Source organism: Dreissena polymorpha, chromosome 1 (genome assembly GCF_020536995.1).
Source record: "Dreissena polymorpha isolate Duluth1 chromosome 1, UMN_Dpol_1.0, whole genome shotgun sequence".
NCBI classification, from domain to species: domain Eukaryota; kingdom Metazoa; phylum Mollusca; class Bivalvia; order Myida; family Dreissenidae; genus Dreissena; species Dreissena polymorpha.
Window position 1 is genome coordinate 207,515,910 of NC_068355.1, and position 27,627 is coordinate 207,543,536.

At 33.8% G+C, this 27,627-nt stretch overlaps 2 protein-coding genes across 4 annotated transcripts in view; one reads left to right on the plus strand and one right to left on the minus strand.

Annotated features, from left to right (window-relative positions):
• LOC127864779 (uncharacterized) overlaps positions 1-27,496 on the plus strand; it is a 236,872-nt gene extending 209,376 nt beyond the window's left edge. The window contains exons 2-5 of one of the 2 annotated variants that reach the window (XM_052404656.1): positions 23,385-23,550; positions 25,356-25,483; positions 26,629-26,722; positions 27,201-27,496. In XM_052404656.1, the coding sequence (XP_052260616.1) occupies positions 23,490-23,550; positions 25,356-25,483; positions 26,629-26,722; positions 27,201-27,481 (564 nt within the window). In that variant the 5' untranslated portion in view covers positions 23,385-23,489 and the 3' untranslated portion in view covers positions 27,482-27,496. Of the gene's footprint in view, positions 1-22,930; positions 23,551-25,355; positions 25,484-26,628; positions 26,723-27,200 lie in introns of those variants that run through there. The other variant, XM_052404654.1, reaches the window with a different exon arrangement.
• LOC127864773 (uncharacterized) lies at positions 7,737-13,212 on the minus strand. Of its 2 annotated transcripts, none has more exons than XM_052404645.1 (8): positions 12,594-13,212; positions 12,347-12,442; positions 11,835-11,888; positions 11,416-11,571; positions 10,995-11,207; positions 10,347-10,625; positions 9,685-9,762; positions 7,737-8,438 (listed from the first exon to the last, which is right to left on the minus strand). In XM_052404645.1, the coding sequence occupies exons 1-8, from the start codon at positions 13,174-13,176 to the stop codon at positions 8,203-8,205; spliced, it is 1,695 nt and encodes a 564-aa protein (XP_052260605.1). In that variant the 5' UTR covers positions 13,177-13,212; the 3' UTR covers positions 7,737-8,202. The 2 variants fall into 2 exon arrangements, with proteins under 2 accessions (XP_052260605.1, XP_052260604.1); XM_052404644.1 differs by having other exon boundaries at positions 11,835-11,891.
• Positions 27,497-27,627: the final 131 nt, after the last annotated feature.

Genomic DNA, 27,627 nt, shown 5'->3' on the forward strand with positions numbered 1-27,627 from the left:
CGATTTATATACATTGACTATGCTCCACACGCATATTTCTGTATGTCTCTTTTAAAGGGACTGGTTCACAGATATGTGCAGTTTTGAAAAACAAAAGTAATCATTATTACATACACACACATTATTTCATGTTATGATCATTCTTCAATTAATACAGTAAGTGTAGCAACAAGAAACAATAGAAACACATATTGCCTTCTTCGTGATTCATACCCGAGACTCGTGGAAGCATAAAGTACATCGTCGGCACAGCGCAACACTGGCTTTATAATTAATGAGCGAGTTGTAAACACTGTTAGAAATTTGCGCACTACAAACGCTTCATTATGTTACCAATATCGTATGATTAATAACCATAGGTTAACCTTGTTTTCGCTGCCTTTGTGTTGCGCTTGTTAAGGCAAACTGTTGAAAGTAATTTTTCATTCAATGACAAATAAGATACACATATTTTTGTGCTCCAATATGTCCCTGCAAATATAAAGCTAAATATGTTTAAAAAGGAATCCACATAATATCGATTACATAAAATAATAATTAATATTTTCACTATTGAATAAAATTGTTAATTTGAAGTTGATACTATCTAATTGATTAGTTACAATAAATGTTAATAAAACAACGGATCGAATATATAGCTATATAATAATGTGGATGTTTAGCAGCTTCGATAATGTTAAGTACGAATCCCTCATTGCTGAACTACATGATTTTACTTTTTTCACACGTGTTTTGTTCTCTGGTGGCATTTTTCTTTACACGGATCATTGACATTAACTTTAAACAATATGATTGTAAAGAATATTATTATTTTGTATTCGTTAACTTACATGTATATTAGAATCAAGAAATGGTGATTTGACAGACATATTATAAGCCTGAAACGTGAAAAATGGTTATTGCAAAAAAATAAACACGTAATGAGCAGCAGGGTCGACGAATGCAAAACAGTGCTATATTACAAATATGTTTAGATCAACTCAATTCAATTAAACAATCTTCAATGTATTTTGTACTTATTGACCTCCAGCTTATCAAAAGCATCTTGAAATTCATGTGTTAACAATAATTTCCTGAAATAACAATTACATGTTCATAATTGTTACAACATGAATTTGCTTTTTCATTCGTTAATTTGAAGAAAGATAAAAAGGCAGTTCATTTTATAGATAAAACATCATTGTTTTTATCAAATAACTGAATGCCACTTGAAAATTCTCACCACTATACCATTGTTGCAAACGATTTTTCCTTTTTTGTGATAATAAGACAATTGGAGGACGGATTGGACTCTTTCTCAACTATGCTTTTGGCAAAGTTTGTCAAACATTGTTTTCGCGATTCACTTTGAGGAGTGCCGCCCGATATCAATATTTTGTTAATCGGTGTACAATCTGAGCCGCGTAAGTGATCGTTTTATTTAAACGACACGTCAACTGATTTGTTTGTTTGTGTTTTCAATATTCGTCCCCAATATTCGTTGCATTGTGCGCAGTGGCTAATGCCTAATTGCAGACGGCACCATTTGCCAAGTCTCATGCTTGGATTTATTGTAGATGTATGTTCATATTCCATAAACAGCTCATCGTATTTCAACCGTTAAAGCAAATAGCTGTCATAATAGCTGTTATAAGTAAACAAATTGGACCCACGGAGGTCCAATTCTTCCTTAATCACTGAGAAGAGACGTTTAGTATTTCATGTTGGTGTGGTTTACAGTTTTAAACTTATAGATCGATATTAACCCAGTGACTTTGCCTGGCTTATAAGCTTCCAACTTGATTGTCTTATATAAGCATGTGTTTAAAGAAAGACAAACTTAAGATGTAATTGTTGTCTTGACGTATATAATATTTCTGCTATTTATTGTTTTCAATAAGGTAGTGATGTCTTTTATAGAGTTTTATCTCGCAAATATAGGCCTGATAATAGGATAAAATCAATTGTGTAAAAGCAACATTTTATTTCTTTAAACGTAGTGAAATAATAATAACACTTAAAATAAATTTGTACTAAATTTTAAAATTGTAACGCATCCGTAATCACACAGCAAAACTAATTTTTAATAACTATTGACTGGTAACTCATTTTGCAATAAACAAATGGCCGCATTTATATACGGTGGCGCTCTAGGTGGTGAGAATGGATGTTATATTTTACCCTAGGAGCATACCAACTTCGTAGAAGGCCATACAATACTGATATCTATTTATGAAGGCTTTATTTAAAAAATCTAGTTTCCGCTGCCGTGACCTTCATATGAAGTGACTCGGAACGATTTGAACATCTTTGAAAAATGCCAGCCAATGATAATTACTTTGTGAGAAGAACGCATGTAGAACGGTTCGACGGACGGACGATTTTAAACATCAAAAAGACATTGTGAAAAATATTGGAGACCTAATCTTGAACTTAGTTTTATTTAAAGACAAGTATTTTTTGTTTGTTACCCATAATCGTGAACGATCAAAACAGTTTAAAGTAAAATACAATATTAAAAGAATCATTTTTGTCTGCATCTGATCATCAAGTCGCCAAAGCAGATAGAAAACTCAGACTGAAAGCTTAACTTCTTGTTTCAAACAAGCTCTTAATGCGTCAGGTGTACGTTTAACGCACATGGTTTCTGTTTTCAAGATCTTTTCTTTCATACATTATTTAGGTCTTTAATTGTGCTTAATATTGTTCGAATGCTTAAAACAATTTTGAGAAATCTGATTGTAAAGAAATAAGAAACAGAGTTTCTTGATTACTGTTTTAAGATCATGTTATACGTTGTAAAAGGCATTTCAATATTTCTCACGGAATACGATTACCTCTCTTTTATGTGATTCTCTTCCAATAGTTTGATTAAACCGCATGGCTGTTTCAATGTAAAACATACAATGACAGCTATTCAACGGGTTTCAATTAAAATTGCCTGACAGGTCATTTGAACAAAGAGTTCTGCAACGCACTTATTGGAAAAATATGTTGATCTTAAATGCCAGTTATAATGGGTATTACTCGTTCCCAAGTATTCTGAAATATCCTATTGATATAACCAAATCATTTGGATATTTGATAGGGACCATTTGACATCAATGAATTCACTTGGTAGGAACATATCATATTTTGAGCTATTGACAGTTTAATTTTTGAATTGTATATATATTTAGATTTCACACATTTTTATTGGACCAACTTATAACTTGTGAGTTTGTATTGACGAATTACATTGTCAATTAAAAGGATCAAAGGTGTCAAACACAATTTTGTGTCAATTCTCTACAAAAGGGGAATATTTGAATAGAGCTGTTACTTTGTTTTTTTTTTCCATTTAAAAATTGACTTAAGTGCCATGAATGAAATTGAGATAAGACAAACGACGTCCCAGGGTTCCCTTTTAAATTGGGGGCCACATTTAAGGCCGAAAGTTAATGCCATTCATTCCAAATGTTACAAGTTTATATTTTCCTCCAAAATATTCAGCCTCAGGCGCGGAAGTACCTTATAAACTTCAAAATTACAAACGCAAACTACAGTGTATCTATTATCAATATAAAATGCATATAATATGCATATTACTTACACTGTTTTTACAGTAAAGGACAAGTAATGTAGGCGAATTTCCAAATATAAAAAAATAGTTGTGATTTTATTGGTAACAAAATAGGTGGCAAACAGCTATATTATTAAATGTTATAACTTATTTATCATAATGAAAGCAGTACATAATTTCATATACTAATTTGTAATGAAAACAAAATATTGAAAAAAAACTGCTTAATAAAAGGTCACGATCGCTATTTTAACTTACCCTATCAGTTTTAAATATGATGTTTCGTGTCATATCTTGGACTATTACAATTTTAACATAAATTATATTAATATAATAACTCTAATATTTTCCACGTCAAGTTTGTGGGAGCAGTAGTCTAATGGTAGGACGCTGGCTTAGAGATCGATAGGTCCCGGGCTCGAATCCCGCCCTGACCACTGGAATTTCCTTGAGCAAGAAATTTATCCCACGTCTGCTCCTCTCCACCCAAGTGTATAAATGGGTACCTGTGAGGGAAATAAGCCAATGTGCCGTGGCTGCATACTGCGCCAAGATGTTAACGGACGACTTGTGACTCAGTGATCAGTGAAAAACATGTAAAGCGCCTTTAAACGCACCCGCGAGTATGAAAAGGGCGCTATATAAATGTGGTATACATATAAAAAGTTTAATCCAAATATTATAATGAGAATTAAGTTACAATTGGCATCAACATGTGTTGAAGAATTGTGTAGCGCTTGTAAACTTTGGTAAAAGGGGGGGTAATCAGTAAGTTCATTTAAATTAAAAGGTCAACACAAACTATGAACCAACGTGTGCCGATGTGAATAGTACTTTTGTAAGATATATTTTAAAATGATAGGAAAGAATGAACGTAAACTATATAACACAAATAAAGCGCAAATTTAGCAACTTCATTTAACGTAACGTTTTTTTCATAATGATGCTTGATAACATTAGGTTTAAACCAATCGAATAATTAAAATTTGAGATCACGGTCAATCGACTTCCATCATTAGGATACCTCGGAAGTAGCGCTTAATGCCGCACGATTTTAGAAATTCTACAGAAACCATTATATCTATGGTAAGGTTATACTAAATCCAGTTCCCAAATAATTTTTAAACAATCGTTCATGCTGCTCCTTATTTCAGATGGTTTTAGCTTAGTATGAATTTATAGATCAACATTTATGATTCGAAAGTTTTAATAAACATATTTGCCATAGTACTTCAAAGAAAATTGTATTGACCTTAATGCAGTAACCTACATAGAAACTAGGTCTCTGTAGTGGAATTTTAATAAAAGCTTAATTAATCAATAAAAGTCCCAAAACGTTCATTTTAAAACTTGATTCCTACACGAATGCGCCAACATGTTGCGGACGCACAATGGGCATGTCTTCGATTGCTAAATAGCTTTTTTTTAGAAAATAAATAGATGTCTAATGGAATAGGCACTACCTTCGACCGAGGATGGTAACACGTTACAAATGTGCATTTGGCAGTCTGGCAGTCCTGCCACAAAGGTTACATGCTGTAAGTTTGTTTATTACACCCATTGTTCTGCGCAAGAGAGTGTTAAAACTACATTGTAAATAATTTAAACAATTGATTATTTATAACATTCTGTAAATAATTATTGTAAATAATTTAAACAATTGGTTGTTAATAACATTATGTTATACTCGGTTTGATTGTAAGGCGTCATATTAACTTTTTTAAGAGCTGAAATGCATGGACAAGTTTCTTTAGTGGCCATCATAGGGAAGGGGAATGGGGGGGGGGGGTAGAAATGAGACAGTGTAACCAAAGTGGGGGCGCACTCCAATGCCTTTGTTCCACAAAATGTTTGGGTTTCGTTGCATATATGATTATTTTTCAATCCATTTAAAAAATATACTAATATATAAATTACTGTATAAGACTGCCTTTTCGCAAGGCCTTTATACTCACAAAATCACGTTGCAAACATTAGTGGCTTTTACGGGAAATAGGATAAAACTTGCCTCAGCCTCACACATTAAAGCAGTCTTGCGAATGACTTACATTTGTCAAAATAGGCGCAATTTGACCAACACAGGTGATATGATGATAGTAATTATTATCAATTTGACGAAAGTTAACAAACGGTTAGTATGGTATGTGATGATGCATTTTGTTGCGTAAACAATAATTGTTCATTTCTTTCAAGATTTGAGGCGCAACCAAGCGAACTTCAGCTCGATGTTGTGCATGCTTCTGAAGCTTGCGCTAAAACGTTCTGCTCTGGTTCTCCCACCTCCAACAAGACGCTACAGATAAAGCATACGTAATGCCAATATTTGAATGTTAAATGTTTATGACACGATTATTATAACTTGTATATATTTGGGGGCAAAATTGTGACAAGAAGATTTTGGAGACAGCAGTTTGACTTTATACTCAGCCTCACTGTAGTTGATGGACTTTTTATTCATTTGCGTAAAATGTGCCTGCGATAACAGAGAGCTAAGACACGCGAAACTCTATGGGCAATTAGATGTTAAAATGGAGCTGGTTCACTTTTTAGTTGGATATAGCCACTTACAACAGCTCCAGGGACGTTGTCTGTTTTCCAATTTAATGAAATTAATTTTTTTTATAACATTGAAATCAACTTTTTCTTTCTATATTTGAAAATATACAGGTCTTCGAAAATCTAGAGGACAACAAAGGTATTACCAAGAAAGTCAGATGCGCCGTGAATCGCATTGATTCGTACATTTTGTAATGAATCGGGTGAAGGCATATATCGTCTTCATTCTAAACGTCATCATATCGTTGCAACGAACGCAGCGCAAATACTGTGCATAGGATCGTTTTCAATCACCCGATATGCAAATTATCTTGTCTCAACCGATAGCTCGCGATCTAACGCCTGTTGACAAACGCTAAGCGAATGTGTTCCAAATTTCAAAAGAATGCTTTATCGAGTTTTTTTCACCACCTTTTTTCAATGTATATGAATACATTTTCAAAAAACATATCATTCTGATTCAAACGTTCATAAAAATTTTCACTACCAACGATATACAACGTACATATACTTATTGGAACGAATTTGCTTAAGAACTCTTTGCCAGTATACATCTGATGACGTCAGGGTGGGGGGGGGTCACAGTGGTGACAGACGTTTTGACAGATTGCTCGTTTGTATGTAAGAATGCTGTTATGGACAGGGTAGTGACCGCAGTATTAAATAGTGTAGATGCTTGCATATGAGTTTGTTTTGCGTCAAAGCCAAGCAAAATGGTCAAATGGATATTGAAAATGAAATTTGTGTGATAGTGGAACACATTTATATCTTCGCTAACATTGCTATCTAAGTTTAGCAAAACAATTATCCAAATATATGTACACATTCAACCAAATGTTTATTTCTTTCACTTTTTTGTGTCGCTTATTTTAATTCAAAACATAAATTCTGCTTTAATTGAACCAGGCTATACCTGTTAGACAAGACGAATGCGTACGTAACATGTTTATGTAATTTACAATTCTTGGCGACTGGTTTAACTTCCGGAACATATATCTCTCGTAAGGTACATTCGACTGTGGTGCGCATACTTGCCTAACGCTTCAACGGCTCTAGCATATACTTTTGCTCCTTCTCATTAAAATAGTCTTATATAGAGTTACGTATATACATACCAAAAATCCAAAGCAATATTGTCTTGCTGGTTGATATGTTTTCGAACATTGCATCATCGAACAGAAATACTTTTAAAAAATTAACGCGACACAAATTTGTTTGTGCAATGTACGACGATAAGACCTTGAATAAATTAAATAAAACAAATATAAAGGCAGACAATTAAACATATCAATGATAACAAAAAATTGCAACGATATACATGACCATTTCCAAGATTATGAATGAACTTTAATCGGTTACAAGTTAACATGTTGTATTTATTAAGGGCACATATACAAGTAACCGCTTTATGCTTATGAAAATTATGCAATGACAAGAACATGAGGTTTTATGAGGGATACAGAAGATGATATATGTGTAATAAATGTATTTATATTGCAAATTAAAGATTGTTAAGCTTCGTCGGGAAAGTCGCGAGTGTAGTTTGTGTATACGAATGCTGAAATTGTGGTTGTGTTGATAAAATATATATAAGCAACGCACGTCAAAAAAGTTCACTAACCAGTTCACAAATAAAACATAAAAACGAACACGTTTTAATAAAATATTATAATAATTTCGTAAAAATACGTCTCATTTAAGAGAATGTCTTCTTTCAATGTTAAATAACTGCAGTGCACTCCATTGTTCAGCATACACTCTGCAAGCTAGTCACTTGACGAATTGTTTTACATGTTATTTGAAATATATATCTTAACAATCTTGAATTTGCAATATCAACACATTTATTACACACACACACACGCGCACGCACGCACGCACGCACCCCCAACACACACACACACACACACATATATATATATATATATATATATATATATATATATATATATATATATATATATATATATATATATATATATATATGTATTCAAGATAAACAGGTAACTATATATAAACGTCCACAGAAATAAAATTGAATTGTTTTCAATTCCATTCTTATATTTTCATTTAGCGAGTTCTTTGGCAACATGGTATAAATCCACTTATAAAGTGTTTATAATGCTGCCGACTATGACCCCTACTCTCTTAATTACTCCGCCCCCAAAACTGTCCATTCCACTTTCGTTTTTTTTGTCTACCACACTTCCGCTGTCCGCTAGTCTTATGCTGACTCTGGTCTCTACTCTTTTACTGCCTTCGGCCCCGATACTTTCGCCAACAGTCGTCGGCACTCTGTCGACATCAGGGCTTCCTTGTTTTTCTTCTCTATCGACGGAACCTGTAAACGTTCGAAACAACTTGAAATAAAGCAAAATTGTGGTTATCAGGCACGGCTCGTTCAATTCATAAAGCGCAAGGACTGTCAGTTCGATTCACAGACCGGCCAAGTAACTTGTTTAGACATTGTACTGAGACTTTTTATTCGGCCATTCTCGACTCTACCTCCGGTTTTTACGGCGTTTAGCAGTAACTGCCTTACGTATGTACACATAAAACTACATTCCGTTTTAAGTATGTTCACATTGTCCAATAACATATCTTATAATGCTATTATGACTGAGTTCCAAAATGCACACAAACACTATAAAGACCAAGCTACTATTTAAGAAATAGTAAACCCCACTCAGGTCTCTATGGCATCATAGTGACCAGCCAGGCAGCCACAAACCGTTTATGGACCGAAGCCGTAGGCTGAGGTCTATATTCAGTTTTTGGCTGCCTGGCTGGTCACTATAATGCCATTGGGACCGAAGTGGAGATTACTATTACTTATATTACACCGAAGAGTGTCCCCTGTACCATTGTACAGTGTTGTAACGGCTTTCCGTACTTTTATTTTACAATAAACCGAATGCGCAAACGATGACGTAGTTTCTCTGCCGAAACATTCCAGTATGAGCTAAATTCTCTGGATATTTAGGAAATGTCGGACGTGGTGTTTTTTAAACAGTTTGCTATTTGTTTAAGGCATCGAACAAATGCAAAACGTATTTCGGATTGTGTGTTTATCATACATAATGTAAACTTCGATAGGAATACAATAAAATAGTGTGATTTAAAATAAGTTTCGATAAAGGGATGGAAGAATAGAAAATGGAAGTGAATATCGTTTCGACTTTATTGTTATAAACATCGATTAACGTTGGCATTGAGGTAAGCGTGTTCTTTTATTAAAAAAAAATTACTCTTGTTAAATCTGAAATAGTGCCAATGCTGTACAATAAAACGCTTCCACAAAGTGCAAATTTAGTGGTGTGTCACCCCGAACGGTCCCTATACAAAAATAGTGACCGGTCTATATACTCTTAGGTTTCTCTATCGCATTTTACAGACTGAAACCGGTCATATAGATATAGAAGGGCCAATATCTCTGAGGTGTAGTATTAGAATATAGTATTTGCTGCTGTAACAAAAATCTTAAACCTTACCACAATAGCACACTTTTCAGCATAATCATTACGGTGATTATATGATTTTCATCTTTTAAATTAATGTTCATCATTGCAAGTCTAGTTTCATCATACCAGTATCATATAGCGAAAAGCTAAATTCCGCCTTTGGGCTTTCTTCATGAGTATGTTGATAATGTCCTCCGAAACTACCTTGAAAAAAAAATTAACGAAAATTAAGCAGTCGCCGATTAAGTATGCACAAAACAATGAGATGATATCTGTCCTTGTTAAAATATCAGCAACTTATTTTATTTCGTTTAAAAATTTGTAACAAGCATATTAACACATGTTATATTGCATAATATATCAATGGCGTCTTTATTTCGGCTTAAACCCGGTAAACTTGTTTTGACATGGTGGATTGAAGTCTGGAATGTTAATAATTAGTTTCTAATTTATAATGTGTGTATAAACAACCATTGTCGAGGCCAAGCAAATTTCAAGTCATATAATGATGAATCTCCTTTCGTTAGTGAAGACCTATGTAATATATTATTAAATACATGTTTATGCAGAAAACCTATTGAATGAAACATAAACTAAGACAAGGTAATTAACGATTCCTAGTCTTATGTTATTAACATATCGCAGAAAGAAGTCTTATTTCAAAATTATCAATATCACAGTGTGCGTGTTATTAGATGAAAAAACATTGCAAACTAACAACATCACAACTACTCATAATGCTGTTAATTTGTTTCTTTTAACATTAAAAAAACTCATAAAAACTGTACCAGCGATTTTGGATGTAGCATTTTTTCTATCGTCCACTTTTGCCTTTAAGGAAATATCTGGTTCTCTGTAAGCGTTACGCAAGAGGTCTTCCAGTGATTTGAACAAATCTGTCGTTTTCCCGGATTTGAAGGTGTTTACAAATTGGTCACGATCATCCTCAGATGGACATGGAACTCGGATAAGTATTGTGCTATTGGCAGATAGCTCAACCTTCGGAACTGCACTCTCATTTTCCAAAGTTAAACCTCTGTCTTCAAACTGCTGCCTTATTTGTGACGCTGTGTGTTTAATGACACATCATAATATTGTACCAAATGCATCGCAGTTAAATCTTCATTAGAACAAGTGTGTCTGTGTCTGTATGTGTTTGTATGTGTGTCTTTCTATACTCCTTATTATAACTGTACACTATGTTGGTCTATCAATATTGATATGCATAGTCGTATTACGTATTAAAACAATCTAATATTGAAAATATTGCAAAACATCCACTGAGGCTATGAAACTGGTTGCTATTATTTTTTATCACGGGACACATGTTTGTTCAAGTGATAAATAAAAATTGTGTTATTTTCTTTTCTCCTCTTTTAACATGTACGTGAACGACAAATACAATACAGCAATAAAACACTTTATTGTCAACCTACCTAAATCATTCATCACCGAGTCATAATGATCCTGATATAGCACAGCTTCCGGTTTGTAGTTTTCGAAACCATGTATGCATCGAATCGATTCCTCTACGGTTTGCAGTTTCTGTGTTATCTCACCACGAACACAATCTTCGAACAGTTCGAACAAAAGTTTAATTGATCGTGGCTTCACACAAATCTGTACACATCCTTGCCTCGCAAAAAAATCTGACGTAAACAAAAGTAATCTGTATATTTAATAGTTTGTGTTATGAAACAACATGACAGTTAGTGTAGCCTTTAAAAAATCTTTATTGTTAAAATTATACTTCTAAATGTGCTATCATTATAAACATCTCTGTCGATTTTAAGATGAACCATTAACATTTTATAAAACAATTTACGTTAACAATGCTGCATTACGTGCAAAACATACCTCCATAGTACGAAAATGTTTTTGTAAAAGTTGATATGATTTCTTCGCCTCTTTCTCGTAAAGGATTCGGCCCATCGGAGTCTTCTTGATTGTTGATGACATTTACTATATCTCTAGACATTCGAGCAGTTCCGGGATCCATCTCTATAACTACATCTAAAATAAAGTTTCGTTATTGGTAATGTTTTGAACGACAAATAAATTTGACAAAAACTTACGATAAGCAAGACTCTGAAGAAAGAAATTTGTTTTGCTACCGCTGCGCTTGCACCTATTTATTATTTTTTTAATTTTGATTTTACATGGGACTGACACAATTATAATACAATAATCAGCAATATAAATATGAAAAGTGTGTATTTAAATTAACGGGTAAGAATATTTTTGCTATGCTAAACATTATCGAGTTATTATTATACCTGTAACTTGCACTTCGAGGGGGAAGGGCTCATTCCTTTGATCGGTACCATGATCTGCTGCAGACGAAGCTTATTTAAAAGACATGCGAACATTAAAGTAAGTAAATCGTTAAGATTATTTAGAACGTGTTTTTCTCCCTATGAGCCATTAATTTAAACATACTGTAGATAATTATATCCCACTGGAAACTGACAACTAGGTATGCAAATATTTGTCGGGTTATTATTGTATTTCGGTTTGGGTATCAATTAACTTTGCACTTAATATGGATCAATATTTCCGCATAACAGCAACATCAGATACAATGCGCGCGTTAAAGTCGCAAGAAATAAGCGCTACTGTTCTTGAATTAATTCAAACTTTTCATGAACATGATGTGACCATTGTGATTGAAAAAAATAAAAGCCTGTGTAAGATCTATGTATTGATAGTAAGACATGTGATTGTTTTTAATGAAATGGGAAATAGTTTACCCTGACACACAGTAAAATAGATGACACAAAACACAAACCTCTGGCATCGACACCGATAGTGTTTGCCGCATCCGACACATTACCATCGCGAATACTCACGACCTTTTCAATCATTCGATGAAGATTGTCTTTCTCTGTGGACAATTAGAAACACAGATTATAGTTATGTTTTTGAACTCATTAAGGAAACGACCAAAGACGAAATAAAAAGAAAAAAAAACTTCATTTCGTTATATCAATTGTCTTATATTGTTTATAATTATTATTATATCATAACGTATTTACCTCTCGGAAAAGATGTAATAGCCTTTCTATGCGACTTTTCTTTTTCATAGTGTTGCTTGAATTCATCCAAGACAGTTTCGTCTGTTATGAAGGTAGATTCGCGTAAACCCTCAATATCTCTTTGAATTATCTGAGCATCCGATTTATTGTCCATAAAAAGACAAATGGTTGTTAAAAGTGTTTTCATTTTTTCCAATTGGTTCTCAAACATTGTTTCATCAACGCCCGTCACAATGGCTGAATTGGATTCACGTCTGATTTGATTTAGTGAACGTATCGCATCGCTTATGTCACGGGGCACTACAAAACACTGAGGAATGTCTGTTATGAGATGCTCAATCAAATACAATGGCAGCGACTCTATCGTGACCATGCTATGTCTTGGTAACAGAATTGATCTGTGTCGCATAGCGAGCTGTGTTTGCAAAATTTTGTCACCATTCGCTTCAAAATATTCGTCTAAAGTCCATTGTTGGTTAGATTGTCTAACTATAAACTGCAGCAGTTTCCGTACAACATTTTGAACAATTCTCATGTGAAGATAAGCCAATTTGTTAGCTTTGGTATTATCTGTCTGTGCCATTTTGTAAATTCTCTCTGGAATGAAAATATAGATTTCATCGCAAAGCGGTTTCATGCCGCATTTCACTCTTTTTTTGTATTTACTGTCAACTGTTTATTGTATAACTACCATAGACTATTAAAGTTTTACGTAAATATGAAAATACTCTATCATAAAAATTTTCGTCATTTTACAAATATTTGCTGTTGTATATTGTTAAGACAAATTACAACAAAATATTCCTTCGTATTGGTAATTGAAACACATTTTGTCATATCAATATATCGCACAACTTTAATCATAGATATATAGTCATAATGCACAATATACTTCATGTCGCATGTACATTAACGTATAATAGTTTCTTATATAAATGGTGTATTGATATCAGAATCAGTTTTTAACATTAAAATAAAGCTACGCATGACATACACGCAGTCCTCTTGGACAAATTTCACAATATAGTCTGTGATAAGTAATTACCTTTGTTGTTATTACGTTTACCCTGGGTAGATCAGTTAGGGAACTGAAGTATATAAATGTAGCGTCTAGTGTTACTTTGTCGCACTCATAGCATTGTGTTTAAGCGATTACCGTCCATCCGTTGCATGCCTTTAATGAATCGCGAGCAAAATACCCATTTCATTTCGTTCAATAGTAGAATGAGAAATAAACTGTCATTTCCACTTCGGTGCCGATAATTTTTACTTTCACTAAATAATCCAAGCGGATATTATCACAATAGCTGAAAACGGAAAAGCTTTTGTATCGTATACCGGTGAATACTTACTAATATTATTGACTTTGAACCAAACAATATAACCCATACACAGGGTCATTTAATATGGCTTCAATATATAAATTTCAAAAATAAAGATCAAAATGTAAACCATTTTTGAAATGGAGTGTTTGTTTCGTTTTCAGTACTTTATTACAACATGAAGTACTGCTTAGCTCATATGTTGTGCATTTATGGTGTTTAGTTTAGATAAATGCATTTGGAAATTATGAATTTAAAGTGCTAACGATTATAATTTTAAGCCACCTTATTATAAAACCAGATAATTTCACCGTTTATATATGAAGTTCTGCTTAGATAATATGTAATGCATATATGTTGTTTTATTTAGATAAATGCGTAAATGATGTTCATGGTTTACTAAGGCGCTGGGGTTTACTTGATATGTTGTGGATACGTCTCAATTAGTCGAAGAAATGTCATAACTAGCGCGTTAGAACGACTTGGTTAGTCATGGTAACGAATTATTAGCCGATGTAACGACTGCATCACTAGCGGGCACGTAATACCTTACGGCACAACCTGTATAGGGAACGAAAAAAGAAAGTCATGATGCCGCCATAAAGCCAATCAGAAAAACGGCTGTTTATGTCATATCAATATCTGATACAACAGAAGCTAATTTTATTTCCCGGAGTTGATTCACAATCGACTTTTATATCAATAACTGATTAATAGAAACAAATTGTATTTCATTTATATAAAAATAGTATTTATTCGCGATTGCATATGTTTTTAAACTGCGTTTTTATTTGATGATTATGTTGTTATCACAAATGATCGTTCCTAATTGCCTAATAACTCCCTTATTGTTTCTTAAATGATGTTCATATGTTGTTCCTAAGATTAACATGTATTATGACATACCCTCAAGTTATTAAAAAATATTCTAGTTCGGCTCATACTTAATAAGTATCTTTTACTATCATAAGTCGCGTGAAATAGATAACAAGTCGTCAAAACATTGATATATCAGATACACGTACTTGTCAACTTAGCATTCGTATCGTATGTCCATTAAAACATTCGTTTATAGATATCTGGACGAGTTCATAAGTAGAAATGGACTGGATTCCTTTCACACACGATTGATAGGCATTGGCAGTGCTGCATATAAATGGTTAAAGTAAAGGATACATGCATCGCATTAAACTTTGAGATTATTGTAATAAGTGTATAGGTTATTGATGTTTAAGGACCGACCTACTACTACGATTACGTATGGCAAGTTTGTTCTTATTACTGCTAGATTTTCTTCAAACGTGTTATTTGTGTATGTCTCTTTTAAAGGAAGTGTTTACAGATTTGCTTCTATAACAAAGTCCCAAATAAAACATGTTATCAATAAACTTAAACAAGAAACCGTCGGAGAAAGGTGATGCTCCCCAAAGGTTGTTTTTTGTCACAATATTGCATACATATATTCAGATAAAAGGAAACGTCTTGAGGGCACAGTAGTTGGGGGACAAGAATTTTTTTATAGAAAATTTCAAAGAACCATAACTCTGAAAAAATCATCCGACCAGAACTCGCTGATAATATGCACATCTCCTCTTGGTAGTGCAGCTTCACATAAAGATTCATTGAATTCCGGTCATTAGTTGCTTAGAAATAGCCCGGACAAAAATTGTGCACGGACGGACAGACGAAGCGGCGACTATATGCTCCCCCCAAAATAAATTTTGGGGGAGCATAAAAAAATAAAGCAAGAAAATAACAGTTGAATACAACAATTTTGCCTTCCGCTGTATTCAAAGCTGGTGCCTATAAAAGTTAAAGCTAGTACGCGACCGCTGCGTCAGACTGGTACTATAATTAATACGCGAGGTAGCAATGATTTGTCGTGAATAAACATTACGTGATAACTACACCATATTAATCATAAAAACATGTGCCAAATAAAATATGAATCTTCATCTGTTTTTTTATATTTTTATCCCTGCTTTATCTAATTTGCCAATACTGAGGTTAAATTTGATATGATTATTTACAAACAAATAGTTTACTGTCATGAAATTAATTTAATTACCAGGCTGTAAGAGTTATTTCCCTGTATTTACAATTTTGCCAGCGGAACTTATGTTTGATTTAAACAAACAATGATAATATTGATTAAATTGTTATTTCTAAACACTTTATTTTGGCTAGCAATCAGTGTTGTAAAATTGTTTACGAACATCAAGTAAGCAGATCACACTCTCAATTATATTGATTAGTATAGCCAGTTTAACAGATGTGTCAATAACTGCTACTCTCCACCGTTCCAAATTAAAGTTTCGCCAATTACAACAAAACAAAACTGCCATTTTTTTTAATTGTATTGCTGTTTAACTTAGTTTATTGACAACTTATTTTATTCTCGGCATAAACATGTTGTTTTAAGTAGGCAATATCGTTCCATTGCGTACGGTGTGTCAAGCGGTCGAAATGATATGTGTACAATTTATTTCATTAAAATGCATTTACACTAGTTTCAAGTTACCCTTTCCAAGTAAATGTAACAGGTTAACAGCTCGAGCAGTAGGTAAAATTTTTCACCTGCTGCATCCCTGGTGTATATTTAAGAGACTCAACTGAATAATTGGCTGTTATTTATGTGCAATTTTATAGACTTTTTTTCTGATTTAAATTGTTTACTCATAATTTGGAAAACAAATATTTCTTCGGGAAAGGGTCCGACTATCGGACTCTTAAGAACATTTGAAAAAGCTTGGTATGGGTCAACATATACTTGCTGTTTGCATTTATTCATTTAATATAAAAGTTATATATATATAGAGAGACCTATATATATATTTAATCTATTTATTTTAGCTCGATTGCATAGAAAGTAATTCCTACTTATTTGAAATGCTCTCGAGTCCGTTTCCTGGGCCTAGAACCAGTACTTGGTGTCTATATGGGAGATCGAAAGAACGCTCCCACAGCGGTGATCGAACCAGTGACCTCCCGGTCGCTAGGCGGACACCATATCCATTACACCACGGCGACCATTGTCTTTGTCCACACGCACTTTTTTGTGTACTTCGAAACATTACAATAATAGCAAAAATGTGTCATTTGTGTGCTTGGTCTTATTCATGGTTAATCCCCTGTATAATCTGTTTATAAGAACAATGGAAGTTGTAGGCGTAGGCATGTAACACGATTATTCCGTCACAAAAGTGGTATTGTTTGCTGAATATTTCACAACCTGTTGCTTTTAAGTTGGGCAAAACAGCGCGAATAATAATGACATTGAAACAAAAGAAACCATATAGATATTTATCAAAGTGCATTTTTACAATGTATATAAAAACGAACAGCTTAAATATCTTCTCAACATGAGGTTTATGTTTAATTAATATGCGTTTGTATGCATATTCACATTGCAATACTCTATGATTAAGAAATAAAGCGCAGTGATGATTATAATCTAGAAAACGAGTTGCTTGCTTCAATATCATTTGGAACAAACTTTAAAAATGTGTACATCTAGATCTATATTTTTTATGTATTTCGAGTTCCTGGGTTATTTTGGTATAACCTGCTTATGTAAATGACAATTGAAAGTAAAAATAAACTTGAAGATGATTTCCTTTACACTTGCATTGTAAACAAACATATTACAGTAAAACACATACAATCTTTCCACTAAATTAAGTGTTTAATAACATTGTCTAGTCGAAAATGCGATTGTCCTGTGTCCTGTGCTTTTTCTATGTATAACTGAACGATAGATGAATCCGATAAGAATGACTTTTCTAGTCGTGCAATGCAACAGTATATATGTTGTTAAATTACTGAAAGGTTAAGTAGTCGATTCAGTAACAATAAAGAACATGTATTCTGTTCGAACTAAAACAAAGTGAACACCACAGGCTTTGAAAGAAGTTGACTCTTTGGGAGTTCTGCCTGATCTAAATCAATGTCATACAGCATTACATCACGTTTCTTTTCTGAGCAAGTGTCGAATTTAAATGTATATACAATATCAATAAAACACTTACAAAATAGTCATTTATATGTGACATCGCCATTATATATTCGATAAAAATTTAAGACTTTTTTTGAAAGTGAATGTATAAGTCTATTCAACGAATTAAAGTTAGATAAAAATAATTCCTTTCTAATATTTACACAATTTGTAAATCTTACCTCTAGTTTCACTGCTGATACAATATTCAAACCTTTTAAGCTATCTTAAAAAAGTTTTGATCCAAAAATAAAAAGAACAAAGACATGTCTGAATGTTCACAAGGTAAACCGTTAAGTAAATATCATCATACCATTACAGAATTAAATGGACTGTATCTATATAATCTGAATGCTAGATGATTGGTTTGAAATTATAATTGACCTCGGCATTTATACAATCGAGTTGTTATGATAATGACAGTTCCAACATAGCTCACCTTGAGCACATCATGCTTAAGTGAGCTGATAAAACGGCGACGCACGATATATTTAAAGGGACTGTCAACCACGAATGACGAAAAAAGAAAAGTTCTAAATTACCGTATTTTTTTACAATTGTTAGTTTATATTGATTAAAATATCACGACTATTATATTGCATAACTTGAAAAAAGTTCATTTCTTCAGTATATTCGGTAATAAAAATAAAATGTCGCGATGTGAAATCAAAAGTACATCGCAAAAATAGGTGACATAACGATATACACAATATAAATAACGCAAGTAGATTGACCATTTTATATATAAAATATGTACAATTCACAACGCATGCAGAAATTGCATTCCTGGGTTTACCACGTGACGTTGATGATCAATCTACTGGAGTTATTGATAGTGAACTGGTAGTTACCTGGTAGACATACCCAGTAAAATTTATTACCAAATATACTGAACATATGAAAACTTAACAACTTTTTTAAAGTAATATAATATACCAGTCGTTATATTTTAAGCAATATCAACTAATAAATGTAAAAAAATACGTTATTTTACAACTTTTCTTTTCTTTGTCGTCGTGGTTGACAGTCCCTTTAACACGATATATCGCCTTTTGGGCTACCTACACAAGGGCGATATATCGTGTTAATTATATCATGCGTAGCCGCGATTGTCAAAAAAATCGTGCGTCGCCGCGACTGTCAAGAAAAATATCGTGCGTCGCCGCGACTGTCAAGAAAAATATCAAGTACCGCTTCGTGTGTCTAGCGTCGCCCTTGACGAAAAAAGTGCGAGATTATAGATGGCACTATCCGGATTCCGTAGTTGATCAAAAAATAAAACCAACAAAGACGTGTTGGAGGGGCTCTAGATAAACCCTAAAGTTGTATCAAATAAAAAAGGTTGTGATCTCTTTTAATCATTGGATTTATTCAAACCAAAGTATACCATTAAATATTTTCATGAACTGTATCTGTAAGATCTTAATGCTAGACTATTTGATTTTATATTCGATAGTCTTATACGGTTTGCTTTACTCAATCTTTTAAACAAAAGCTTATGCCAACAAGATCTGTTGCCAAATTTGACAACTTAAATATAGTTATTTTACACGCAACAAAATGACATAAGCATAAGGCGACAAGCATAAGACGAAGAACAATTACCAATCGAACACAACTGTACTGACTCTACCTCTTTTATGATCGAGACTAGACTTTATCAAAAAACGGTTTGTTCATTTTATTGTTTTTATGCCCCCGGTAGGGCTGCATATAACAGTTGAACTGTCAGTCCGTCTGTCTGTCAGTCTGTTACTCCGTCCGAAAACTTTAAGATTGGCCATAACTTTTGCAACATTGAAGATAGCAACTTGACATTGGGCATGCATTCGTATCTCACGGAGCTGCACATTTTGAGTGGTAAGCGGTCAAGGTCATAGGTCGAAAATAAAAATCCAAGGGACGTAATGAGCATCAAAGGGAGATAATTATTTAAACATCTTTTGTTTAAAGTGTTATGGGGTATAGAAGGATGGTGTAATCATATGTATATTTTTTTAGACGGCAATACATGTTATAATTGTATACTTGAAATAACGCATTAAGTCAAATCAAGAGAGTCTTATAAAATAATACTCACCACCCAGGTTGCATCACGTGCATTTTGAGTCTGTGTCGATACAAGCCTGTAGGTTCCTGCTGAAACAAATCCGTACAATTATAACATTATGAACCATAAAGTGCAGAAAGAAACACAAAAAGGTAAGTTTCACGTCTTCAGGAAATTGTCGTTAAGTAATTTCCATGATTCCGGTGAGGAAGGTGCTGTCGCATAATCAACAATTCTTACCTATTACATGCAATAGCTCTTAGACTACCCAGAGTGTGGAGTAATGCATATCAGTATACTCCTCAAGAGGAAGAGGTTATTAAGAGTGTAAACTTATTTTAGAGATTGATATAATAGCTCCCAATTACAGGTGTGTTTTCTTTTAATTGCTCAAAGGGCTTTATCGAGCATATCTCCATACGTATCAGTTGACACGTTTAAGAATTTCTTTAATTTCGTTCCATTTGCCAGAATTTTCTCTATTGAGCTGAACACTTAAATCATCGTAATTTGCACTGTCTCTCGTTGTGAAGCCATGTCCGCGTTCAGATGCGACACCCTTCGACACGCTCTTGCCCTTCGTCTTCACCGAAATTGGTATCTAACAAACTGGTGGATTAAAAAATACCCAAGACTTTTATTGTTGTGCCATAGCCGCATACTGCAGCTTCACGGCAATTTTTGTTGTCTATTTCGACGTACTACGAAAGGGATCTTTTCACGGTTTGGTAAATTGATAAAATTGAAAAAAGTTGTTTCAGATTCGCAAATTTTCGGTTTAGTTATGATATTTGTGAGGAAACAGTATTACTGAATATTTGCCATGGTCTAATATAGCCATTATATGCATCTTTTGACGATTAAAAAACCTAAAGATTATCAAGCGTTGCAACGCGAAACGATTGAATACTTTGGAGAGTTCTGTTGTTGTCGTTTAAATTTATGAAATTACGAAGATTGCTTATATTCCGTATAAAATACGCATCTTATGTATGCTTGGCAGGATAGCTCAGTTGGCTAATGTGTTTTTGCTTCAAGATTCCGGGGGTCACTGGTTCGAGCCCTGCTGCGGGCTACTTTTTTTGCTTTTTTCCTTTTTTTTTTATTTTTTACTGGAGCTTTTAAATTTTAATGTTAACATTCATCAATATAAAGCATTTAATGACAAACTTCAAAACATGCCAAAATCCGTGAAAAGGCCCCTTTAATGATACTAATGTATAACCTAAAAATAAAGATGCGCTGTGATTCACGATGATTTGCAAATCCTAGTTACATTTGTAATAAATCAGATGTCGCCATATGTCGTTCGCATTTTATATGTCAATAAATCGTTGAAATATACGTTCATTCGGCATGAGGTTATAATTAAATCAAGTACAATTAGCAACATATTCGTTAAATGCTGCACTAGTTCGTAAGGCATCCTTTATATATAGGTAAGGGATCGTTCTCGATCACCTCATATGCATTTGTTTTCTCAAATCGAAAAATCACGACTTAGAAGGAAATCGATGTTAAATCAAAAGGGTAATTTCTTTGATGAATAAGTCGTTTCTTTGTCAGTCGATCAAAGAATGTCTACCCAAAAAGAATTAGCTACTTACACCAAGTTCTTTAAAATGAAAATATGGATGGGGTTAATGACATTGCCGAAAGCAAACATGTTTATAACGCAAATTTGGTGAGTAGAACAAGAACCAGTAAATGATTGACATTTTTATTCCAGTTAGTATAAAGTGCGTACAAAGAAGAGTTGCTAATAGACTAAAATTAATAATGTCTGCGGGTATAAATATTGAATTATGTTTGACGTAGGGGTACACATGTTGAAAGTTCAGTCATTTTTGTTTTTGGTACATAGCACCAATGACAGTTTTACTTGAGTGTGTAACTTTATGAATGCTGAGCAAATTCAAATTGAGGCATAATGCGATATTTTGTCTTGTTACTCTGCTTTTGCTTAAGGTCTATTTCGATTGGCCTAAACGGTCAAGATCACAAAAAAGTGTCAACAAGGGTAGTATAACTACTACTTATCAGATAATTTAATGTTAGACTTCTATTTTGATGATATCATAAACAAAATTAATAAAAAGATAGTGTGATAAATAGAATATGGCACTGCTCGCCAGGGAAACCTTTCTTCAGCTCGTCGGATAAATTAAAATACACAACCGCACTTACAAAGTACCATCTATATTAACCACATATTTTGTAACGTGTCCATAATTGTTCGACGAAAAACGAAAAAAAACATATCGCAGCCGATGCAAATGGTCACAAACACATCCACGCAAACATATACTAATTGGAACGAGGTCCTATTCGCTACTATCCTCCAGTTGACGTCGGAGGGTATGGGCGCCGGTGGAGGCTCGACTGTATATACGAATGCTTTATACAACAGGTATCACCGCGTTTAGGAATAGTGGAGGTGGTTGTATATAATTTTAGTTTGCGACAAAACAACTCGATATTGTCACGTGGAACTTTAAGATGATATCTGTACAAGCGAGGCACAGATTTATATCTTCGAATATATTGCCCACTTAATTTTGCACAACCGATTATTACACAATCTGCACTGGTGAAACCGAACAAATGAGTCGCGTTCTGTGAAAACTGGGTTTAATGCATGTGCGTAAAGTGTCGTCCCAGATTAGCCTGTGCAGTTCGCCTCAACAGGAATTTTGTGTAAAAGAGACTTCCTTTAAAGGAAGAATACCACAAAAGCGGAAAGTGTCGTCCCTGATTAGCCTGTGCGGACTGCACATGCTAATCTGGGACGACACTTTACGCACATGCATTATGCCCAGTTTTCTTAGAACACGACTCAAATGATCTGTACTTCGTTAATACACATACGATCAGACGCTGTCCATAATCACAACTGTGTGTCGCTTATTTCACTTCAAAACATACCACTTTTATTGAAACAGGCTATACCTGTTAAACCAGACGCATTCGTACGTAACATGTACAATTGTAATTTGCAACCCGATACGACACTTATGTGAACATGTTGTGAAAACAGATAGGAGTGTACGCGGGTATGCATAATGACAAAAATCATAAAATTCGTTATAGGTTTTAAAGAATACCTCAACCGGATAGTACCGCCATATTGAATCGAGCGAGTAAACTTTAAAATGGGCATTTGTATTTGAACGGGGGATTTATGTTTGTGAATCAGGAAGTTTTTAAAACCGATATTGGAATAAGTGTGGTTTGGAAAATTAATCAAAATTACAAACGGTATATTTATTAATCAATAATTTAAACTGTATTTTTGGGATACCGTATCCATTACTTTTGAAAACTGTTAAAAGTGACTTTTATTACAATATATCTTTCAAGTTATGATCATAATCTGACTTGTTGCGCAGATTTAAATAAATAATCGGAAGAGCTAGACGAACGAGGTCGTTAAAAAATCTGTTCGAAATGGAAGACTGTTAGTTTGGATCATTAATTAGAGGGTTGACATTGTCTTCCGTGTTGCAAGATTCAGTTAAGCCAAAGGGAACATGAGGCAGAACGCAGTGTACATTACAGTGTGGTGTATAGCGTCGTCAATGACAATAGCAGGTACGTACAGTATGAAGTCTAGTAATTGTACGAACGACAATGCGCCAGAAATATGATTTGGAGAGACAGTTTTTTTAACATACGTAATAATTGTATTTAAGCAAGGTGGCCTTAATTGTACAGTTGTTGACGATACACTGGTGTTTTAAGCTACACCTTACTTAACAACATTTGTTTAAAAATGATACGTTTTAAATATTGTTAACACAAATAAATATTTTGTACAAGGATTTTAAGTTAATATTGCATTTGTCTACTAATGCAAGTAAATACAAAAGACATGTAGACGAATTTAATTTCATACATTGTGATTAAAACACTATTATAAGATGTCTTTGTGTGCAAGGATTTCTAATTGCGATCAAAATATTAATACTGGTTTGCGGAAAGTTTAATCAAACATTCGAACAGTAAATCAATGTATGCTATGAAATTCAAACTCCGCATGTTACAGCTGCAATACTGCCATGCTGTTAAGTAACATTGCTGTGATATAAGATAATCATTCAAACCACTTGTATTCAAACTACAAAGACAAATGCATAAAGTAAATCAATATTATATAATAGCACTTTTGAAATGTAAAAGAAACAAAAGCAGAGAAATAAAACCTCGAGTAGATATCGAATTTATGTCTTTGGAGTCACACGAAGAAAAAAACAGTATACATTGCTTAAACCAAATCTTCCTTTCTTGGTAATTAATCTTGTCCATCAGTTGTAAATATAGAATACCCACAATTATGACGTCAAATCTTCAATATAAAAGGGGTCAAACCTGACGTACGAATTTCAAAATGAAAGGGGTCAAACCTGACATCAAAATGTAAACATGATAGGGGTCAAACCTGACGTCAAAATGTAAACATAAAATGGGTCAAAACTGACGTCAAAATGTAATAATGCAAAGGGTCAAACCTAACGTCCAATTGTAAACATAACAGGGGTAAAAACTGACGTCAAATGTAATAATGAAAGGTGCCAAACCTGACGTCGAAGTGTAATCATGAAAGGGGTGAAAACAGACATTAAAATGTAAACTTAAAACGGGTCAAAACTTATGATAAAGGAAATATGATTATTATGCTTAATATAAAAAGGATAATGTATGTAAAAAAAATAATAATGTGAGCATGTTCGTGACTTGTGAATTAACGTTTAACATTAACAACTCGTTTTACGCCCTAAACATGTTCGAAGCTATGATGTCAAGTACTAGCACGAGGCAATTAAGAGATATGTCTAAATGTATTTACAATGCTATTATTAAAATAAATGATAACCTTGCTAGTAAGCTATTGTGTTGCTTCTTGTTAAAAATTATGATGTTAACCGTGGTATTTAGTAAGTATTTATTTATGTTTTGATTCAATTATCTATGTATGTGATATGTTTTTGTTAGGTTTTTAATTTGTGGGATCGTCTTAAGTTTTTGTAGTATTGTTAAATATGTGACCGAAGGCATGTATTTGCTGACTCCGCCTATAAACTGAAACTGAAAACTGAAACTGTCAAACCCGACTTTAAAACGTTAACATTGCGATTATCAAACTGACGTTAATAAAAAACATACAAAGGGTCAAGTCAACAAGATCTATGTAATAAAATGATTTTACATGTCCTTATATTACTAGTATGTATTGAGTGGTATCCATTATTATATGCCATTATACAGATTGTTTTAACAGATCTTCCCCTAAGGTGGCCTTTAAAGACAAAGTGCCTTTGATATAATCATACCGTGCGAGAATAAAATAATTTAACTGTGTTAATAAAAACGCATTCTGATTATATTTGTTGTTAAAGGGGCCATATTGTGCTACCAGTGCGTGGACTCCACGGGCGATCGAGAAAAAGGGGGCGGATGTCAATACTCGGTCCGGGCCCTTGCCAAACAGAGGTCCAATTTTGAGCAGAAAAACACGACATTCTCGGTATGTTGTATATAAATTATATAACATATTATTCCTCTAATCTACTATATGCCTACGTGTGTTATTGACCTTTTCTTCTGTCCAATTGTATAGTGCGCATTATACATTTGGTATGAAGTATATATGTATATTTATATAATAATCCCGAAGGTGTTAATTTCCATTTATTGCTATGATGTCAGCAACTTAGTTTTATAGAAATGTCCTTAATTAATAGAACGCTGATGTAAAACACTTAAAGGATGTGAGTATCTGTAATATAATCGATATAGGAATAACAAACCGCTATATATATAATCAAAAGATGAAATCGTGTTACCATCGACAAGTCTTTTATTTCGAGCTAGTGGCAAAATTCCTATACAAGGCAAGTAAATTCGACCGACATTAGATTAACCCATTTATGCCTAGCGTCTAGAAAAAAGGCCTTGGAAAACAGCGTAGACCCAGATGAGACGCCGCATGATGCGGCGTCTTATCTGGGTCTGCGCTGTTTGCTTAAATATTCTAAATATAAAAATACATATACTAGACATCCCTTATTTTAGAAATAAATTTATCCAATTTAGAAGGATGGGAGAGTTCAGTAGGCATACATGGGTTAAACAATTTAAAAGGAACGTGTGCGTGTAAGATTGGAACAATTAGGGTTAACACCAGTTTCGAGAGTTGACAAACCCCACCCATAGCCCAACAATAATCAGTTTAATCGGAAGTGTACACCATTGACATCATTCACAGGCTAAATATCTAATTTATCGTGTAATTCTACAACATTGCCTTAAACAGTCAATTTACAAACACATTTTGGCATGATAATCGATGCGAAGAAATGTATAAAATCGAATTTAATTAATATGGGCCGTGCTCTGTGAAAAGCTTTTTTTATACATGTTCGTAAAGTGTCGTCCCAGATTAGCCTGTGCAGTCCGCTAATCAGGGACGACACTTTATGCCTTATCTAGATTTAGCTAAGAATGGACTTTCTTGAAACGAAAAATCTAATAAAAGCGGAAAGTGTCGTCCCTGATTAGCCTATGCTAGACTACACAGCCTAATCTGGGACGACACTTTACGCAAATGCATTATACCCCCTTTTCACAGAGCAAGCTCCATGTACATTCCTTCTCATTTTTTTATTGCAGAAACAGACGAATTTGAAGAACTGCAGCAATTATATAGATAGAGATGGAAGAGAAATAATGCCATTTTGTAAGATAGAGAAGTACTCCTCTTATGGTAAGAAGGTGACACAAATATATTTATGGCTTTTTGCATTATATTTATGGCTTTTTGCATTATATTTATGGCTTTTTGCGTTATATTTATGGCTTTTTGCAAAGTGTTTCGTTTTTTATACTTTGATGCAAATGACGGTCCAAAACACTTTATACTTGATATGGTAAGATATTCACACGGCAATTTGGTAGCTTTTTCTAAATGTGTTATACTTAAGGCTTATTTAGGCACCTTAGTCTCATTCAAATGGCTAGTTCTTTGTGATTTATTAGATAATTTTAGGCAAGCTCCCAAAGTGATATTGAACCCAGACCGCGATAATCGCATAAAGAGGACGCTATATTCACTACGGGACTGCTATATTCAACTTGTTTCCTTTTTTATTTTGACCTCGGTATGTAAAAGCCATTATCTTTATGGGTTCGTGATCATGCAAACTAAAATAAAATTGTGTTTTTAATTTAATCTCCAATTTTAGGAGAAATCAACGGCTACATACGCGACTGCAGCAACGGTTCGGATTTTTCCGTTGATTTCCGTAACGCCACTCACCTTAGCTACGAGAAGAGGTATATTCGTCCAGATAATCAGACTGGATGTGGCTACAGTCCCACCCACTTTGCAAATCTGTGCGTGTCCATCTGTGATACCGACTTTTGTAACGGCCCAGCAGCGGCGGCGAACAACTTGAAATATTCGTGTTTTATTACTTATCTCTCGGTTGTTGTATGCATGATTCTGAAGATGCGACATGTTTAAAAATCACATGTTTAATTTGTCTTTGTTATCAATAATACTTTTATAATAGAGGATTGAATGTATTGGATAAATTATCCGATTTCTTTTAGTATTTTTATTATCAAACAGACAACTGTTTATAAGAATGTTATATAAGTGCGTATGTA

Coding starts and splice junctions, on each gene's coding strand:
- LOC127864773 (XM_052404644.1), bottom strand. CDS start 13,176: ATGGCACAGACAGATAATACCAAAGCTAACAAATTGGCTTATCTTCAC. Junction 12,443..12,593: donor TATTACATCTTTTCCGAGAG/GTAAATACGTTA, acceptor AATTGTCCACAG/AGAAAGACAATCTTCATCGA. Junction 8,439..9,684: donor CTTTTCGCTATATGATACTG/GTATGATGAAAC, acceptor GAACGTTTACAG/GTTCCGTCGATAGAGAAGAA.